The sequence below is a fragment of the Poeciliopsis prolifica genome, unplaced genomic scaffold, assembly GCF_027474105.1.
Source record: "Poeciliopsis prolifica strain line A6 unplaced genomic scaffold, Auburn_PproV2 SCAFFOLD020, whole genome shotgun sequence".
Taxonomy (NCBI): Eukaryota; Metazoa; Chordata; class Actinopteri; order Cyprinodontiformes; family Poeciliidae; genus Poeciliopsis; species Poeciliopsis prolifica.
The window spans coordinates 9,018,369-9,037,766 of NW_026562395.1; the positions used below are offsets into that span (position 1 = coordinate 9,018,369).

At 39.0% G+C, this 19,398-nt stretch overlaps 1 protein-coding gene across 3 annotated transcripts in view; it reads right to left on the reverse strand.

The window, feature by feature from the left end:
* bach2b (BTB and CNC homology 1, basic leucine zipper transcription factor 2b) overlaps positions 1-19,398 on the reverse strand; it is an 85,813-nt gene that overhangs the window by 44,441 nt on the left and 21,974 nt on the right. The window contains exon 2 of one of the 3 annotated variants that reach the window (XM_055044106.1): positions 17,830-17,965. The exons of the other annotated variants lie outside the window; for them this stretch is intronic. Within the exon in view, the coding sequence (XP_054900081.1) occupies positions 17,830-17,868 (39 nt within the window). The 5' untranslated portion in view covers positions 17,869-17,965. The remainder of the gene's footprint in view (positions 1-17,829; positions 17,966-19,398) is intronic. 3 annotated transcript variants of the gene reach the window in all.

Sequence of the window (19,398 nt, forward strand, 5' to 3'; positions counted from 1 at the left end):
TTTACTGAGGACAGAGGAGGCTTGAAAGCAGCACAGTGGGCCCCTGCGCCTCGTATTGATGTCATACTCCTAGCCTCCACATTATTTGAGTTATTGATTAGTCTGATCTCACTGTGGAGCACTGCGCACCAACAACAAATGCTGCTAGCTCTCATTTCCTCCTCTGCTTTTCCACCTTATCTCAATGACACCAACACCGTTTTTTCCACCCTGAATCCTCTGCATCATCTCTTCACAGTTGGATGTTCAGAACTAGATCTGTACAGCCCAGATTCTGAATTGTGGACCTGTGCAGTCACACAGAACAGACAGAACCTTCTTCCTGCAGGTCCTGTAGCATAGCTTTCAATAAGATGAGTTGGTAGCTCATCTTACAATATGTTCAGTGGACACATAGGAAACCACTCAGTGAGAATACTAATATGTCAAAAGAACTGCACTGATTCACTGTATGAGCAGACAAGAAAAGTTCTGCAACAAAGTTTTTGTCCTCACCTCCCTCCCAAAATAAAAGAAAAAAGTGGATAGTGACGCTTCACGTTAAAGCAGAACTAATTACTCAGAGAGAATCAAGAGCTGCAAGATTTACAGTAAGTGGAAAAATTGAATCAGCAACAGCACCTCCCTCCCATCCACCCCCTGAAAAAGAGAAAAATCAGGGGAAATGTAGGCTAACCTTACTACCACTCATTGTTTCCACGTAGGAAAAGAGCAGTGGTTTGAACTTATCAACGGTATTATATTCCTAACTGCCAAATATCTGCCTCTGCCGTGGAGGCAAGTGGGCAAAAGGCTTGTTGTTGAATCAAATGCGTCATGCTTAACTGTTTAACACTGAGGAAACAACAAAGAATAAATAATCGTCATTGCTGAATATCACAAAATACATACTGTTATAGTTTCTTAAATGACCTGGTTCACTGGTTCACTTAAATATATATAAATATAAATATGAATACTGCGCTGGCCCTCTGCGCTGGCCCTCTGCGCTGGCCCTCTGAGAAGGCCCTCTGAGAAGGCCCTCTGTCGGAGCAGCTTGTGTTGCCGTTCTCTGACATCAGCACAGGACCCAGTCACTTCGGCCTATCCGGGGTTTCAGGTGAAGCTAAGTGTAGTAGGAGGGAGATTGGGCCTCTGATATCTGGTGGGCTGCAGTATCTCCTGGAGCTAAAAATAAACCCCATGATGTGTGGGTAGGGAAGCCCATGAAGGGCAGTGAAGGTTTACACCGGATGGAAAAAACTCATTTGCACTATCTGTAAACTGCCTGGTGAAATAACAGACTTCTGTGTGTGCAAGCACACCTCACATGTTGATAGTTTCCTTCAACAATGTTCTGGTCGTTTTCTTTTAAATCAAACCTATAGGCAAAGTCCAGAATGAGGATTTTCAGGTGTTAAATGCTATGATGAGATTTTCCACATCAAGCAGTCATATAGCCAAAAAAGCTTGTCTCCTTAAATACACACCTGGTTAATTATTCCCAGCCCTGGGGGTCTGCAGTCTAGCATGAGAGCGGTGTGTAAGAACCTGTCTATCCTGATTTTATCTGTCAGGATTTCGTTATTGCAGGCGCAGAGTCAAAGAAAGATGCGTCATCAGATTCTTTTTGGCTTCTAGGAATTATGGGGAGAGAAAGGGTCACAGAGCAGTTAAACTGACAAACGTGGCTGTGGGAGTGGCTGGGTGAACAAGGCCTCAGCTTGGTTTGTGAGGGTAGCTGCAAACAGATGTCAAACAGGAACTTGTGTGTTTAACGTCTCCTCTGCAACAAGCTTCCTGAAGATACAAACTGCTTTCACTAGGGCCATCCTATAAACTGCTGCCTCATACTTCACCTCGGCCAGCCTGTGACCTACTTTCTGAGACGCAAAACAAGCAGGACAAAAAAAAACAAACACCAAAATCCCTAAATGAGCTCTGACTTTCTGGTTAATGTCTAAAGAGTCTCAGTTTTCCAGGTTTTTATATTCAGGAAGGCTTTAAGGAATGAAATTTGTTTTAAACATTGATTTAAAAATGTCCCTCTTCCTTCATTTCTGGTTGAACTTGTGCAAAGAGGTGACAGTTGCTTGTCCTCATCCAGCCAAGCGACCAAAAAATTTGTGCATAAGAACGTTTGAGCTTGTACACAAAGATGTTCACACCTGGGCTAGCAGTGCAATGCAAGAAAGTAGAAAATCAACTTGTGTTGCTGTCTGTTGTCATGGAAACTATTTGTCTTTCACTGTTGTTCGTCAGTCCATGTATCGAGTCCACAACACACTGCTGTGAACTAAGGAAATCTCCTGGAAGAGAGGCTTTAAGTCAAAATTGTTAGCTCATTTAATCTGTCTTATGCAATATTAACATGTTATTAAATGTTCAGATTCATTGCATTAATGCATCAACATTGAAAATGTGGTTAGTTTATATAAAATCTTATACCACATCCAAACTCTTAAGTGATATAAAATGAAAGGCACAATAGAAAGGGCTATATATATATATATATATATATATATATATATATATATATATATATATATATATATATATATATATATATATATATATATATATATATAGCCCTTCCATATATATATATATATATATATATATATATATATATATATATATATATATATATATATATATATATATATATATATATATATATTATATATATATATATATATATATATATATATATATATATATATATATATATATATATATATGGAAGGGCTATATATATATATATATATATATATATATATATATATATATATATATATATATATATATATATATATATTTAAACGTCCTTTAAAGCCAGACGTTTACATAGCCTCAGACCACAGCACATCTAAACTGTTTGGTAAGCATAAAGGCCACAGTTGTTTTCTGCAGAGTTCCTCCATCTCAGCTTGAAACTGAAGTGTAGTCATGGTGACCAGGTGTCCTTCCTTACCAGTCTCCTTCTTCACTCAGGTTGTCAGAGTGACCAGATCAAGGCAGCCTTCTTCGTAATTTTCAATATGTTTTTCTCTGATTAGCTTCTCTTCAGTCTTGATGCTGTAATAGTATCCAGGATTACTGACTACCCAATGAGTGGACCTTCCATCCACTGCTGTCCACTACAATCACTGGACACACACTGACTGCAGTCAGATGATGTCCATTCCGCTCTTGGGGAGACTTCTCATGCTTAATGACTGGACCTTTGTTGAATTAGGTCAGTCAATTTAAAGCAGGTGAATATTTATGCAATGACCTGTTTAATATTTAAAGTACTTTTATTTGTTAGTATGTTTGTAAATCAGTTTTCACTTTAAAATCAAGTAATATTTTTGTATTTTGTTCTGTAAAAAAAAAGAAAAAAATGTGTTGATCATGACTGAATTGTAAATGCAATAAGAAGTGTAGTACACCCCAAGGGTTGAATCGTTTTTATAGAAACTGCACAGCAGCGTTTGATGGATACACTCAGCTTGTTTCTGTATGATTTTTCTGCATTGTTAGTCCACAGCTTTCCTCGAAGCCCTCCTTGCCTGATAGCCCGCCTCGAGCGAAGATGAGGTTAGCTTTATCACAGGTGGAGCTGGAGCCAGAGCGGCACACCTGTCCCGAACTGTCCCCCGGAACATGCTTCATTTCCAGATGGTGCTGCTTTCAAAAACTGTCACTTTGCACATTTACATCGGATGAATGCTGAGTGAACTGAAAGTGATGTATTTCTCCATTACTACAGGCAATAGCAGCAACTTTCTACCACAAGACCAGAACTATAAACTGCCACAGCAAAAGGGAGAAAAAAAGTCTGATCCTCACAAACAGAAAGTGCATGGGAGAGGACGTGTCAGTAAAAGCCAAGCTGTTACACTGACATCTTTGTTTTGACAGAGATAACCTGTCCAGCTTACAGCACAACTAAAGTGAATAAATGTTTGACATCCTTCAGCCTGCTTCTCAGGATCTTCTCAAGTAGCAGAATCATCCTCTACATTCTGCTGTATTTTGAATTTGATACCACATACTCTACTATATTCTACAGTTAAACAGTAATGTTTGCCTTTCTGCTGTAATTGAAACAGCACAAGAATATTCACAGGTTATTAAACTGAAGAATGAAAGTATTTTTTTCTTGGGTCTCTTCTCTTCTGGTGTCGTGTCCCAGACAAGATCCCAACTCTTCAGACCCACTCTGCTCTTCTGCACAGATATGCTGCCTTTTCTTAGTTGAGCTTTGTTTGCACATTACACTACTTACATTTCATCTCCCCTTAGATACACCACACCTCACTGATTTGACAGAGTTTCCCACAACTTATCAGCAGCTTTTAAGTTTTACATGTGCTGTATTTGCCTGGTTGCAATACTTGAAAAGGATCATAGCAATGTGGGCCAGAGAGAAGGAAGCCGGTAGTCTGGCTTTAAACTACCAACGGACTCTTTAAATCTCCAAGCTTTCAAGAAAACAGGTTGGTAAACTCCCAAACTAACCGCAGGCATGTACTAAGTCTAAACCCTCAAACCATCACTGGCATAATTTTCACATAAACACATTACTGAGGCAACAGTTTTAAAACAAATCAAGTTGCAGAGAAGTGGAGTAAATGGATCCAATGAATTTATGTTAGGAAATGATGTTAAGAACTTCTATTTTGAACCATTAGAAACTTTTTCTCAACATTTTATAGTATTTATTGTAATGAAGTCAAAAGTGACCCATCACTGTCTTTCTGTAGACACTCAGAGCATCACAAATAGAAATACTGGCCCAAAAATAAAACTCTAATGAACAAATAGTTGACTTCACTACACCTTTTATGCCAATTATTTAATTGTTTAAACAGTCCAAAAATAATCCTTTGTACGCTGCATATTGCAGAGCCATTTATGGTTCCTACCAGGTTCAGGACATGCCAAACCAGTGACACAACCTTACATCAGGCTAGTAGCCCTACCAACAGGTTCTGGATCATTTCTAGGTTCTCCGCAAAGCTGGAAGACATTGAAAGATAGGTGCTGAGGAGGCACTCTGATCAGATCTCAAATCCAGCTTAACTGATGAGGAGGACCAGATTCTCTACTTCAAGGTTCCATCAGCGGACAGAACTCCTCAGTCCAGTCACCCTGTAGACAAAGGTCATTTCAGCATGTGTACAGGACCTCAATACTTAGGGCAGGATCCATATCACATGGTCACAGGTGACGACTGGAATGTAGAAAGACTGCTGCAGATGTCTGCATCTCCCACCCCACCTTACTTCAACTCATTGACTTGGTGCAGAGGCTGATGAGACCCAGAAGGACCAGTCTGTTTCAGTCAGGAGACTCAGAGGAGCTAACTCTGACCCCGGTAACTTCACACAGTTGTAGCTTGTTCTAGTGCAGCTTTTGGCTGTTTTACCAACAGCAAAAATTGAGAATGGTACCCTCAGGCTTTCAAATCTGAGACTCTTCACATCACAACACCTCGATGACCTGTCCAATGATTACCACAAACAAAATTGATGACAAGGGGCCATCATAACATAATAACTGTGTAATCCAAATTTGAAGCATGAACACAGCATAGCGGGACAGTGGAACAGTGGAGAATGAGTTCAAATAGCAAATGTCACCACCATGCAGTAAGGAGTGGCATCACAGGATGATTTATTCAAATGATCTTTGTCTTTGTATAAAGTAGGAAATATTGTAGTGGTCTTTTCTAATTGTAGCTCAATCCAAACAGGCAATCATATAAATTCCAGTTCAGTCAAATTATAACAGTACAAACTCAGCAAACATAGGTCAACTGATAAACAGTTGTTTATGTAAGAGAATAAAAAATGAATTGACTTTGCACACACAGTCCTGTTTAACCAGAAGGAACCTCTGGCAGACACAACTGGATCAAGAGTACTTTCTATGGAAAAGAAAACAAGGAGAATATGCAAAGTCAGTGGCCACAAAAGCCATATAGTAAGACTTGTGTAACCTATTTAATGGTTGCAAATGATAAAATTACTAATGTTCCAATGGTGGGCAGGATGGCAATCAAGCAGGGCCAGATTAACATGTGACGTTTGATGGCATTGTTGCAAACAGATGAATCATTCCCATCTTTCTGCCATTGAACTGCTGATGTACATACGACTAAAACTGGTAGATAAGTCTTAGTGAGATATGTGCTGGTGTTAGGCCCCACATATTTGAATAGATCCTCCCTCAGACTGTAAAAAACCTCTTGGATAGAGGAGAGGTATTACACTCTGGTCATTATAACAACTGGAAACTCATGCTTAAAGCGCTGTTTCACTTCTCACACACGCTATTTTTAACCAATGCATGACACAAACATGTCAATGAAACTACTAGGAACTGAAACTGAATTTAAATTAATATAAACATGATTTATGGCTTAGGTTTATTCAGTGCTTCAGATGTTCAGAGTCTTGGTTTATGTCGGTGCTGTCTTTGGTAATGAAAACTCATCCATTTTTATCAGTGATACTGGAAGCATATTACTGTAATCTGACTGCATTTGTCAGCAACGGGCAATCTGAAGCTCGTAGTCAGATTAAAATTATCTAATGAAAGGGCTGGACCTTTCAATAGAACATTGTAATGTATACAAGGTAAGGTAAAATCATTTTATTAATATAGGATATTTTCAGCAACAAAGCATTTCGATGTGTTTTACATGAATATGAAGGAAATACAACAAAACAACAAACCAAAGGAAAGAGCATAAGAAGATAAAAAAAGAAAACAAAAAAGTAGAACCTCTATGATGAGGACAGTACACTCCTCTCCTTGGTTCACCATGTTCCTTGGTCAGTGCTAATAGTTGATTGCTGTTTTCATTTAGCGTGTTGCACTAATTGTTATGGTGCAGAAGAGGATTTCTGTTTCTGTTTTTTATGTACTGTTTGATACTTTTTACTTTGATTTTCTTTCTGTACTCCAATTCATTTCTCCTCTGTGGAACAATAACAGCTATTTTTTTAATGTTATATTCTACAAATAGCACTAATATGTTAGTAATGTAGTTAAGAATGAAATGTGTACTTGGCATTTATATTTGAGACTCTCATATTTTATGAAAAATATATACATAACTATTTCTTATATGACTAACAAAGTAACTTCATATTTCGTTAACTTAGTTACTTTTGGAAATAAGTAACCAGTTGTGTAACTAAATTACTTTTACTCCCTGTTAACATTTTCAAGTTAACAGATCATGATTTAATTGTGTCTCTGGGTGGCTTTTAACTGGGACAATCTATTGAAATCCACTTATCTGAATGAGGCAGACTGACTTTATGTAAAATTTAACTCACTTTAACTAGTTGGTTACATTAAAACGCTGATTTACAATTTGAGTTTTAGAATTACTGAAATTGAGCTTAGAGATGTTATGCTCCTAATCTGAAACATCAAGTTTTTTACAGGTTTCTACAGATTCAATAAGGTAAAATTATTTAATTATTTATTTTAAAAAACAAACTTTTCAGAGATTTAACAAATAACACTGTTTAGAAAATACTTGTTAATTTTAATTTACTTTAAAGACAAACCACATGTCTCTTATTATTCTCTAATAAGAGAATAATTTAGAGTGAACAAGAAGCTTTAAGAATGAGTCAGAAATGTCAGCTTCTGTGCTTTTATACAAGATCTGACCTTTTATTTCTGTCACTTTCAACACAAAGCAGTCAAGAATCCAAGAAAGTGTTTTGTTTTTTATCTTTGGGATGACTACAGTTCACAACAACCAACCAGACTTAGAGGATGTTGTCTAATAACAGATGGACTCATATGTTATCTAGGGTGTAAGCAGAAAAATAAGCATGCAGCAGAAGTAATCCTGAAGTCTTAACAAGAAAAATCAGTTTGTGCTTTTTGGAAACTGTCAAAATTCCTCCACAAACTGCTTGATGTTATCATAGAGGGAAAAGTGTGAACAATACTTGCTTCCCTGACTTTTCTTCATGCCATTGCAGCTACACACTGACGTTTGTTTTGCTACTCGTCACGAACTCATGACCCCAACTCTCGCAGCTCATGGAGGGCAATGGGGTGACTGGGGTCGTGTGGGGGCTGGATTAGGCCGCTGCAAGCATAGGTTAAGAATCCGCCCAATAAGGGGGATGAATGTGACATGCCTGTCAATAAGCGGATGGAAGGGCGGGGCAAGCAAATGGCAAGCCTCAGGCCTGGATAAAGAACAAAACAGAGGGACAAGTGGGGGGGGGGGGCTTGGGGGGGAGCCAGACTGGCCTGGGTGGAAGTGGCTGAGTCAGGCAGGGTTCACCGAGTTCAACTTGTAAATAAGTGACTAACTCCTCGGAGTGCATTCCAAGGGTCCACCTCACTCTCCCTCCCAGTGTCTTCTCAGGGGGATTCCTGGGCTTTCAGAACTGCTCTCTACTTTATGTGTCAATATTTCCAGACCTTCTGCCATCATTGAAAGCAGGTAGGGGTGGGGTACAAATCGCTGTGTGCTTCAACCACTTTTTGTGCTGAAGATTAAACGGAGAAAGCCTATATATCACCCACCTTAATTCAAAGACATCCTAAGAGTGCTGTGTGGATTCCCCACACAGCACATGTTCCTATTCAGACATGTTGCACACAAAATAGCTCCTGTAATAAATGCAACTGACACATGTGTGTTTATATTGATGCAATGCAGAATCTGGCCATGGAACTATGGGGTTCTGTTTCGCCAATCACCTCAGCCAGGTGGCCGAGTGGATCTCTGAGAAGTATTTTTTTTCTGCAAACAAATCTGGCACACAGAGCTGCAAAGGAGAAAAAGAAGAAAACCTTTGAGTAATGGAAAGATGCTGAATATTTTCAGTTGAGGTACGTATTTTGCCAGCAAGAATTTCACATGGTTGTGAGCAATAAGGTAATATTTCACCCTGACAATCTGAATCTGAATCAGCCACACTTCCTCTGCAAAGTTTGTGTCTCAGCAAAATAATTTTTGTCCTGTCTGGTTTTTGCTACATCAGAGAGGTTTTAGCTTAGCAGGACACACCAAATTGATTTTCTGCATTGAAAAATCTTGCATTTCTTGATGTCGACTAAAGTAAGAATTTAAAGGATCCAGAAAATGTTTTTGTGAAATGAGCTTAGGGTTCAACATTCCAGTGGCCTGAAAGGACGCTGCCTTAGGTGAGCTAGCTGTAAGACAATGGTGAGAGGTTGAAGGTGAGTAGAGAGAGGAGGTGGGTGGGGGAGCTTTCGAGCTATTAATATATTCCAAGAAGGTTTCTAAAGTTTTTCACTGCCAGTTGCCCCACATAATGGTTTCCATGGTGACTAGGCCTCAGAGCAGGGATGCAGAACAAAAATTAGCCAACAAAAACAATGACCCCAACTTGTGCACATTTACAGGGCAGTTTTAAATATGTTTGTGTTTTTATGTGCTAAGTGAAACTAAAAAAAGAAAAAAATTCAGTTCTTCCGCCTTTGCAGTTCAGATTGTACTTTTGGGTCCAACCCAACACTGAAGAAAACAGTTTTTTCTCTTCCTCTGGAATCTTGTCAGTCTTGACAATACAGTGGGAATCTGCATGCATCGACAGTTTGATGGGGACGTTCCCTGGGGTCCGGGGCACTGGGGTGCAGGCTGGAGGTGTGTGTATGTGTGGGAAACATCGTGTACACCCTGCCTGTCCGTTGCAGGAGCAGCACACTGAGGGACAATGCAGCTCCACACAGAGCGAAGTGGAGAACTGTGCAGAGGCATTAACCTCCACTTCACCAAAGCTTCTTTCCCCTGAGCTCAGACCCTCCTTAATCTACATTTGGTCATTCACAAACAAACCAATCAAGCTTACTTACAAAGTGCTTTTAGTTGTTTCTGTGAATGCTAGTTTTTTTCATTTAATAATGAAATACATTTTCCCTTGGGTAGCATTACTTGTCAAAAAATATGAATTATTGAGGAGTTTTTGAGTAAAGTATACATCTCTACTTATCATCTGTGGGCAAAAATGAAACCAGTTATTATGGAAATTCAGGTGGATATAAGCAAAACAACAGCATGTATTGCTTATGTATTTCAGGGCTGCTTTGTACAAGCTCAGATGGCTTTATCCTCATTTTATTCATCAGTTAAACTGTTGTGATTTCATGTATCAGTTTTCTTTTTGATTTGCTCTTTTTCTTCTCTCAGAATGACCAGTCAGAGGAGTTGGATGGGATTTGTCCCGTCTACCAGCCTGACTGCATGAGGCAGGAGGTTATCTCTTACAGCTCCAACTTCTCCTCTTTCTTCTTCAACTAAACTCGAGGATGAAAGTTATTATCATCGTACCCCCACTGTCTTCCTCTTCTTGGTGCACAGATTACACACGTGCCAGCTGGGAATGTGTGTAACATAAAGCAGGTGCTGGTTTGAATGAAACACAGAGTAGCATAAACGCAACACGAGAATTTCACAGGGGATTGTGTGAGAATAACGCCTTTTAGGAACTGATCTCACATTGTTTTGTTTTTTGACAAATCCTAGAAATCAAGCCCACATTCCCAACTCCATGCTCCTCATTCCATATCACTGCAACAATAAACAGACTGGAATGCTAAATCTAAGCCTTCCTGCGAGGAAATGCACTCAAAACATGCATGTGTAACAGGAAGTTGCCTGGCTGAGACCCAGCACCGTGAACAACAATCCACATCATGCAGATGAAAAGTCGGAACATGGAACCAAACTTGCCTCTTTTGACGCTTTTTTTACTCCTCTGTGGTGAGTTTGTCAACTAATAAGTCCTGTCCTGTCCGAGGAGTGACAGCGGGCCTCAGATGAACTGGCAGGCTCCACATCCCTTCCCCCACTGGCAGAGCTGTAAGTGTATTAAAATAAATCAGTGGACCCGTCCCACCCAACATGCTAGCTAGACATTACCTTATACAAAGCTAGCAGCAGCATGTTCTCACGTCTGCTGCCCTGTGACTTTTAGTTCCTCTGCTTCCCCCCGTCCTCAACTCCACCCACTACCTCTACCAAGCTGGTCACAGTAGCTGCCTCCACCTTCAGCCCCCACCTCTCCTATGTTTCTGTGTACATGATCTCACATGACTCAACAAACCTCGAGCACTGAGTAAGAGGCTGTGCAGAGTTTACTCTTAACAGAGCAAGAGAAGACTGACTTTGTGGAAAAGACATGGAATGCAGCCCTTGACTTGATGGATCCCTGATGGATTCTGACTCAAAATAAAAGCCAAAGGGGGCCCTTGAAAAGTGAATGAACGGACTCTGCGGTGCTTCTACCAAGAAAACAGCACATCATTTGGATCAGGTCTTCAACACTTGAAAAATGCTTGTGTTCAGAGTCCAGGGGGAACAGGTTTCCTTATATATGCCCAGCAGGGGTAGAAATGGTGAACGGAGTAAAATCCAAGATGACCCAACACAGCGTGAATTCCTGTGCTATCATCCTTTGTTGCCCCACCCCATGCACATTCCCCCACCACATTCATAACTGCATCAGAGTCAGAGGAAAACAGTTGCACAGAAACTGACTAAAAGGGAGGATCAGAGCCCAACCCAAACAAACCCAGCATGAGTCTGTGGGCTTTTACTCTCTGAACTCAACAAATCACTTTCCAACTGTCTTTCTGAATGGGATAATAAGCACTGCTGCTGCTGTCATCATTCTCATTCTGCTCATTCTGGAGCTGCATCAATGAGATGGTAGAAGTGAAACACACATGCAGTGAAAAGAGAATGTACATTTACCTATGAATGCTATTAAAGCTGCGACAGACTGGCGACCTGTCCAGGGTGAACCCCGCCTCTCGCCCGGGACGCAGCTGGAGAGGCACCAGCACCTCCCGACCCCGTTAGGGAGAAGGGTGCTCAGAAAATGGATGGATGGATGGATGGATGGATGGATGGATGGATGGATGGATGGATGGATGGATGGATGGATGGATGGATGGATGGATGGATGGATGGATGGATGGATGGATGGATGGATGGATGGATGGATGGATGGATGGATGGATGGATGGATGGATGGATGGATGCTGTTAAAGCAGTAGTTTGAGTTTGGGTGAGCCTGCAGAATGATGGGAGCATCATGGAAACCCCGGAGGAGCTGCAGAAACCAACTACTCAGGTGCAGCAGTATGAACACAACAACTGCTAAGCTCCTCATACATCTACAAATGTTGAAGGTTTATGAGGCAAACTCAAGAGAATCATTTATTTTTTATGCAAACAAAATTGAATGCACTACCCTTCTTTTTTTGAAGGCTGTTTTTGGCTCTAATTGCCTTTTCTTTACATTGAGTCAAGAGGAAGGCAGACTGTGAGAGGAGACATGTGGCAAAGGTCATTGGGCCAGAACTCCAACCTGTGATGGCCATGTTGACGACTGATGGGTCACATGCTCTGCCCCCACACCACCGCTACGCCCAACGCACTGCTATTCTACTTCTTGTTCTGACAGCTCGGTATATTTACTTAAAAGGTTATTAAGGATTCATGTTGTATATAGCACTCTATTGGAGAGGACTGTTGGTTTTATATGAACTGATAAACAGGCCATTTCATTACAACGTGACCCATATTCATTCTCCTTCAGTTTCATACGGTGACACTGCAAATTTCCAACCCTGTTGCTTCAATGGAGTAAGAACCACTGGCCTGGTGAAAGTCTAGAATAGAAAAGAACATTTCCAGATGAGGTCAATGGCAGTTTGGGTTTCACCTCACCTTACACATGCTTGAAGGCAGATATAAACTGTCGTGAAGAGGTTCCACATCTCATTGACTCCTGCACTATCTGAGATCTATCAGTGTCCTGAAATATCCCACTGCCCTGAACAAAGCAGCAAGGCGTGATATGTGATACAGCCAGGCTAAAAATAGATTCAACACTGACGGATAAGGCTGTGCTTCATGATCAGTGCACAGGGCTCTTCGTTTACACCTCGAGTAGTTGTTGTGTCTCTCTTGGCTCAGAGACGTTGCTCTGGATAGATGATTTTTTTCCACAAATGGATCAGTCTTATTTTTGTACAGAATGTATGTGCCTGTAATCCGAGAACACGGACAGTCAAATGCTCTCACGCATGTCAAAGCACAAAATGCCATGTTTTGTGAAAGGGTTTGTGTGGAATGTGAAGCATAAATGAGTCGAGAAAATTCCCTTTTTAAAGTGCAGGATATGTCTTTAGTTTTGAATGTCACTGCACATGGCATTATAACTGGAGAATCAGCAAAACATTACATCATGCTGGAAAAATCCACAAGAGGAGCTGCAAGCTTTTCCAGCTGATGTTAGCGACACATCATCCAGATCAGTGAGAGAGGAGAACTACAGGGAGAGATAATCAAAACTTTTCTATGATTGTTTTTTTGCAAAAGAGAGAAGGTTGCATGTGGTTTTTACTCACACTGAAGATGAGATTCATCTTAGAACACTAACGTTAAGTTGCTGCCCTTTAGTTTACAAAGTCACAATTCTGTTTTTACCTAATTATTTTATATCATCTGTTCTTTTCTCTGAAACATGGAGACAAAAACGTTTTAAATGATGGATTTGTAGATTAAACTCTGTATAAAAAAGCATTTATCCATACAGACTGATTGATTCAAAGACATTCCAGAAGTATAATGAGAATCATTTCTCCCACTCTGTGTCATAAGTGTATGGAATATGCCTCAAAGTGACAGGAACAATGGCCTCTTTCACTGCCTGCACCAGGCAGGAGATGGGCTGGTGCATTATGGGAAACAGACAGGCTCTTACAGTTGAACGCAGATACTTCAGAGGGGCCTCGCATTAACCCAGGCAACAAGGAATAGCTCTTAAACTTTCAGACGTGGGTCATGTGTAAATAATGAAACTGTGTCTGGATCTGAAGGCAGGCAGCTCACAAACCTCTAACAGCTCCTGCTTTTTACGCAGAATATCATGTGTCACATGGACGTTGTCTTAAATCTGATATAAAAGTGTTTTCAATTTCACTTTAGTGCAGTCCTCCATAGTGTGTAACAAACTGATACGCTTCTATCCTACATTAAAACACCAACTCTTCTCCCTGTTTTCCACAGACATGCTAGCCTTCAAATATAAGGGAATTCAAGTTGTATGATCATTTTCTTGGAGTTCAGAGGTAAATCCCTATTTGAGGGTATCACTGACTAAACTGGATTAGGACCGTTGTCCTGATTGGCATTTGGTTCTGGAGGTGCAACGATGAAGAGCATTTTGCTTTTCTGATGGCCATGTTCCAAAGTTTTGCAACATGCTCCAATCTACACATCGGCACTGTGAGGCTATCTCAAGTGGAAGGAATGCAGATACATTCTGTGTCATGAGAAACAAATGTGCTTTTCCTGTGGTGACAAGCCAAACTGTCTGCTGTGAAACACCTGCTGAGTCAGAGCTGCATTCCTCCCATGTTTTCACAAAGACAGGAGGAGGCGGAGCTTTAACTGTCCTTCTTTATTGGATCCTCATGTGAGTCAAAAATCCATCTGTTATGGAACCACCAATGTTCATAACACAGCAACAGGTTTGAAATGACATGTTTGACTGCTGACACTGAACTGTATTACAAAAACTAAATCAACTCCTACATCCAGAAAACTAGAAAACTCCATTTCAGAAATGATTAAACACAACTTAGAACAGAGCTAAACATTATTTGATTGTCATAAAAGCATAAACCTAAGTACCACTTCAGGCAAATAAATGAAGAGCAACTCATAAAATTGCTTCAAAAAAAAAAAAGGGTAATATGTTTATACACACAATACTCTGCAAAACTCAGCAAGGACACTTCCTCTTTCCATCCCATGACTAATTCATAGCAATCAGCACAGTTTGGTGGAAAAATGCCAGGTGTTTCATAATAACGGGTGAGTTATCTACATAAAACATCAAAATGTCTGTCAGAGATACAGCAGCATCACTGAACACCCAAGAAGCATGTAGCGGAAAAAAATGGTTGTATTTAGTCAATATTTGATCACAATCTATATTTAGAGAGTGATAGATCCAGTTATTGTTTACCTGTGAAGAGGTCAGTATGTTATATTAGCCAGAGGGATCCTGGGTACAGCTATGATAAAAATCCCACAGAGCAGGGAAAACATAATATTCTTATATGCTGATGACACGTTCCTGCCAGTCCTCTCATCTGAATTATTTAGGTCATTTTTAGAATATATCTTTAACAATCCAAACCCCACTACTACAAAATTGTGCAATGGTGATATTGTAGGGAATTGTGACATTATCATTCATAATAAGTCCAAATTTCTCCCTCCTGTTTCTCATATCTGTTTCCAAATCTTTCTGTGACCTTCCACTTGTTGGGGATTTGAATCTGTGTCTGGTGAGGATATCTATTGCTGTAAGATGTCTGAATATTACCTCATATTCAAGAAATTAAGCTATTTTTCAATCAATCTTGTTTCTCAAGTTAAAAAAATCTTTTGAAAAAACAGACTTAAGGAGGTATTAAACATACTTTTCATTAAGCGCACATTTCTGTTTTGAAAACTTGTTGATGTTTTTTTGTTTGATGTCATATTCTCATGTTGAATGTCATGTTTCCATTAGCTGTAAGTGGAAAATCATAATTAACAGAAGTAAAGGCTTTCAAACATCCATCAGTGAGTAATTAATTTAAATAATCTGTTTATATATAAACAAATTATTTATAAATAATTCAGTAATATAATTTTTTTTTTATATGTCTACATAAAAAGTGTGATGACACTTGAAATACATTTGTCAACAATTGCTACATTCCCTTCATTTCCACTGCTTGAATCATTCTAAAATACACTTTCAGTCCTTTTAAGTTCATCTGCAGCAACAACAAAAATAAATCTAGACTTGAATCTCGATTATTATTCTACGAATGCTACCATAGAGTGGTTCAGATCTCAGCAGTTAGGAGTCCAGACCTAAACTAAACTGTGATCTGCAGTTTGAACATTCAGCTTCAGACATGACCTGAGATGAATAAGGAAACATTTCTGTCTCAAGATCTGCAAAGTTGGTACAGATAAAATCTCTGATTTTACTCTTTTTAGGTATATGTTTGAGTAAAATGAACATTGTTCTTTTATTCTATGAACTACTGACAACCTGTCTCCGAAATTCCAAGCGAAAAATGAAGTATTTATTTGCAGAAAATTAGAAATGGTCAAATTTGCTTTCAGACCTCAAATAATGCACTGAAAACAAGTTGATACTCATTTAGAAACAAAACGAATATTTTCACTCAGGAAGAGTTCAGAAACCGATACTTGGTTTAATAGGAGGTTTCCAGTGGGCTTCAGTGCAGTGGGCTCTTCATTTTTTCCAGCCTGTATTCCCCAAACATGGAGCTGTAAGAAAGGATGGTTTATTGGAAGTGTTGACTCAGGGTCTCTTCTGCAAAGAGTTGAAGTTGCTATTGGCTGTAAGGATTTGTTGTAATACATCTATCTGTCCAGTGAAAAAAAACCTCTGACTACAAACACTGTTTCATGACAGTATTGTGTAGAGAATACTTGAGGTTGTCTGCAATGTTCTAAAATATTTTGAAATATAGAGCATTTATTCTCTATTGGATGAGTGACAGTGTACTGTAGACAAATGTACACAACAAAACCCAGAAACTGTAAATAAAACTGAGTCTGGTATTTTTACATTCTCGGGCCCCTTCAAGTTTAAGATTTTGAAGAACCCTTTTCTCAGCGTTGGTCTGTTTGCCCAATCATACCATCACCTGCTGCTGACGGCTTCAATCTGCTGTTCTGACTCAAGTAGCACTATCTCTCTGAAACCTTTCCAAATATTATTAATATCTAGAAAGAATTGTTGGCAGAAGCAAAAACAAAAACATACATTTTATCTGCTCTTAATAAACTTTTATGTAAAAAGAAGCAGAGGCTGAGCGGGTGTCAGAGCGGGATCCACAGACACCAACTGCTCCACGTGCTCTGGGCACTCTCACAACTTCTGGTCCTACTACTGCACTTAATCTTTACAACTTCCACTGTACCGCAAACCATGGCTCACCAGCATCACAACACACACACACACACACACACACGCACACGCACACACACGCACACACACACACACACACACACACACACACACACGCACCTGGTGTTTATTCGAAGACTATGGAGAAAAAAGTAGTCCTCACTTTGTGTAGTTAAGAAAACATGTGAAGGTTTTCACAAAGAATTGTACTTTCTCTTTTAAAAGCTTATCAAGATCTGTGTGAATGTCTCTTCTGACAGATAGGGTGAAACTGTAGGACTGGTGTTACAGAGAGCGTTATTATGAGACATGTTCAAACAACCGCACAGGCAGAGCAGAGAATGCTGTGGATGAATTATCATGAAAAATTAACTATAATACAGCCTGTGCTATTGCACCTGCAAAGGAAGTCAGACAAGGAAGCTTTATTTCCTTTGCAACAGTTAGTTATAAATGGAAACGCACACATTGTCAAGCATTCATTAGTTTTGAGCAATGTCGGTTTTGCTGTCGTTAACAACATGGATGTCAGCTAGATTCTTTCCTGGCGACTTTATCTGATTGATTTAAAAATGGTTTTCTCTGATCAACAGAATAAAATTCATGGGAAATTTTACCGCTATGTGAATAAAGAAGATCTATTGAACAGTAATGAAGATGTGTGCAGAAGTAGCATAGTTTTTGTTTGTGTTTTGTCAGCATGACAAATGTTTGCCTCGCCTTCACACAGCCTAACCACAACAGGAAAAAACAGCCTTCCTGCCAAAGAAACAAATCAGGTCTTGACATGTAAAAGCAAATCTTGTGAAGCATAGAAAGCGCTTGTTTTACTTACAGACTTGTCCTTCATCTTCGGGGGCTGATTAGTGATCATTTATCCACGAGCAGCGTGAGGACACATCACTGTCAGTCAGAAAGATGCGAGGTGGGACAGATGATTGGCAGCTCGGCGCAGCGTGGGGAGGGCGGCCCTGCAGCACCAACACAGACCCTCCTATCATCCACAGTTACTCATCCCTTCTCACTTGAAAGCTGCGCAAACATGTGCGCCACGCTCAAGTCAGACATTTTACTTCCCATCACATTAGACAACTCAAAAAGATACAGTGTGTTCTATTGAAGGGGGCGGGGGCAGTTATTGTTTTTTATTAAAAAACAGACAAACTAAAAGAAAATCTGACACAATCATCTTGCAAAAAAGGGAATAAATACAACTAATTTTCTTTCAGGAGTACAAATAAGGAAAAAAGTAAAAAAAAACAAAAAGGTAGCTTTTCTTTAACTGGATGACTAAAATAAGCTAAATCATTTCTTCTTCAGGGTAAAATATAAAGATGGAAAATTGAACTGCAGAAAATACTGTGACATTTTTTGTACTAAAACATGCTAGACTCTTTCCTTTCTTCCTTCTCTTCCTCTTTTTCTTTCTTTTTTCCTTCTTATTGTATTAACTTTTTCAAGCTCATCTAATAAACATATTTTAACTGTGGAAATTACAAACACATGATCATTGCAATTGTATTTCAAAAATTTTTCCAACAAAAGCTTTGAATTCATTATAAAATAAAACTTTCCCATATTTTGCAGCATTTTTCTGATTTTAGCTATTTATTATTAAGTATTTAAAAATAATAATGCATAAAACTCAAAATAAAATTAAATAATTTAGAAAGAGCAGTACTCAAGGAAAAATAATGTATAACACATGCTATCTAAAATTTATTGCAAAAGCAAACAAACAAACAAAACAAAAAAAAAAAACACACACACACACACACACTTCCAGGACATGTTTTATTTGTGTAAATAATACAAATTTTTAACAAAATGATTCTATACATGAAATGGTCTTATGTCTATCAGAACTGGAAAAAGGTAAAACTTTAATAAAACCTTTTAAACTGCAAAAATAAATCCTTAGTAAGGAGGCTGGATGAAAACATGATAAATATTAGTTTATGTTTTTTTTTACGTTTAAAATAAAAATATAAGAAAACAGCATAATTTCAAAGAGAACAGGTAGGTTTAGAATTTTATTCATTATTTTTTGTATTCAAAAAAATACAATTCATGCATAAATTATTTTTAAAAATGATCGTTTTCAGTTTTGCTTTTCAAACTGGCTGTTGATCATTTTTTACAAGTAAAGGCTGATAATCCCAGTTTACTCAGTTCCAATAACAAATCAGCTGTTGTGCAGCATTTCTGTAGCATTTGTTGAAAGAAGAAAGAGAAACTAGGGAAAAGATGAGAATTAAACAAGAAGACAAATAAAAGGAGGTACCACTCTCACACATATTTCACCAGCTGTCGATCAGCTGGAATGCTTCCAAGCTACTTGAATGCTAAGAGCCAATCGTGAGGGAGACCAGCTGTGATGTGCTGTCATTTTCAATTTCAGATC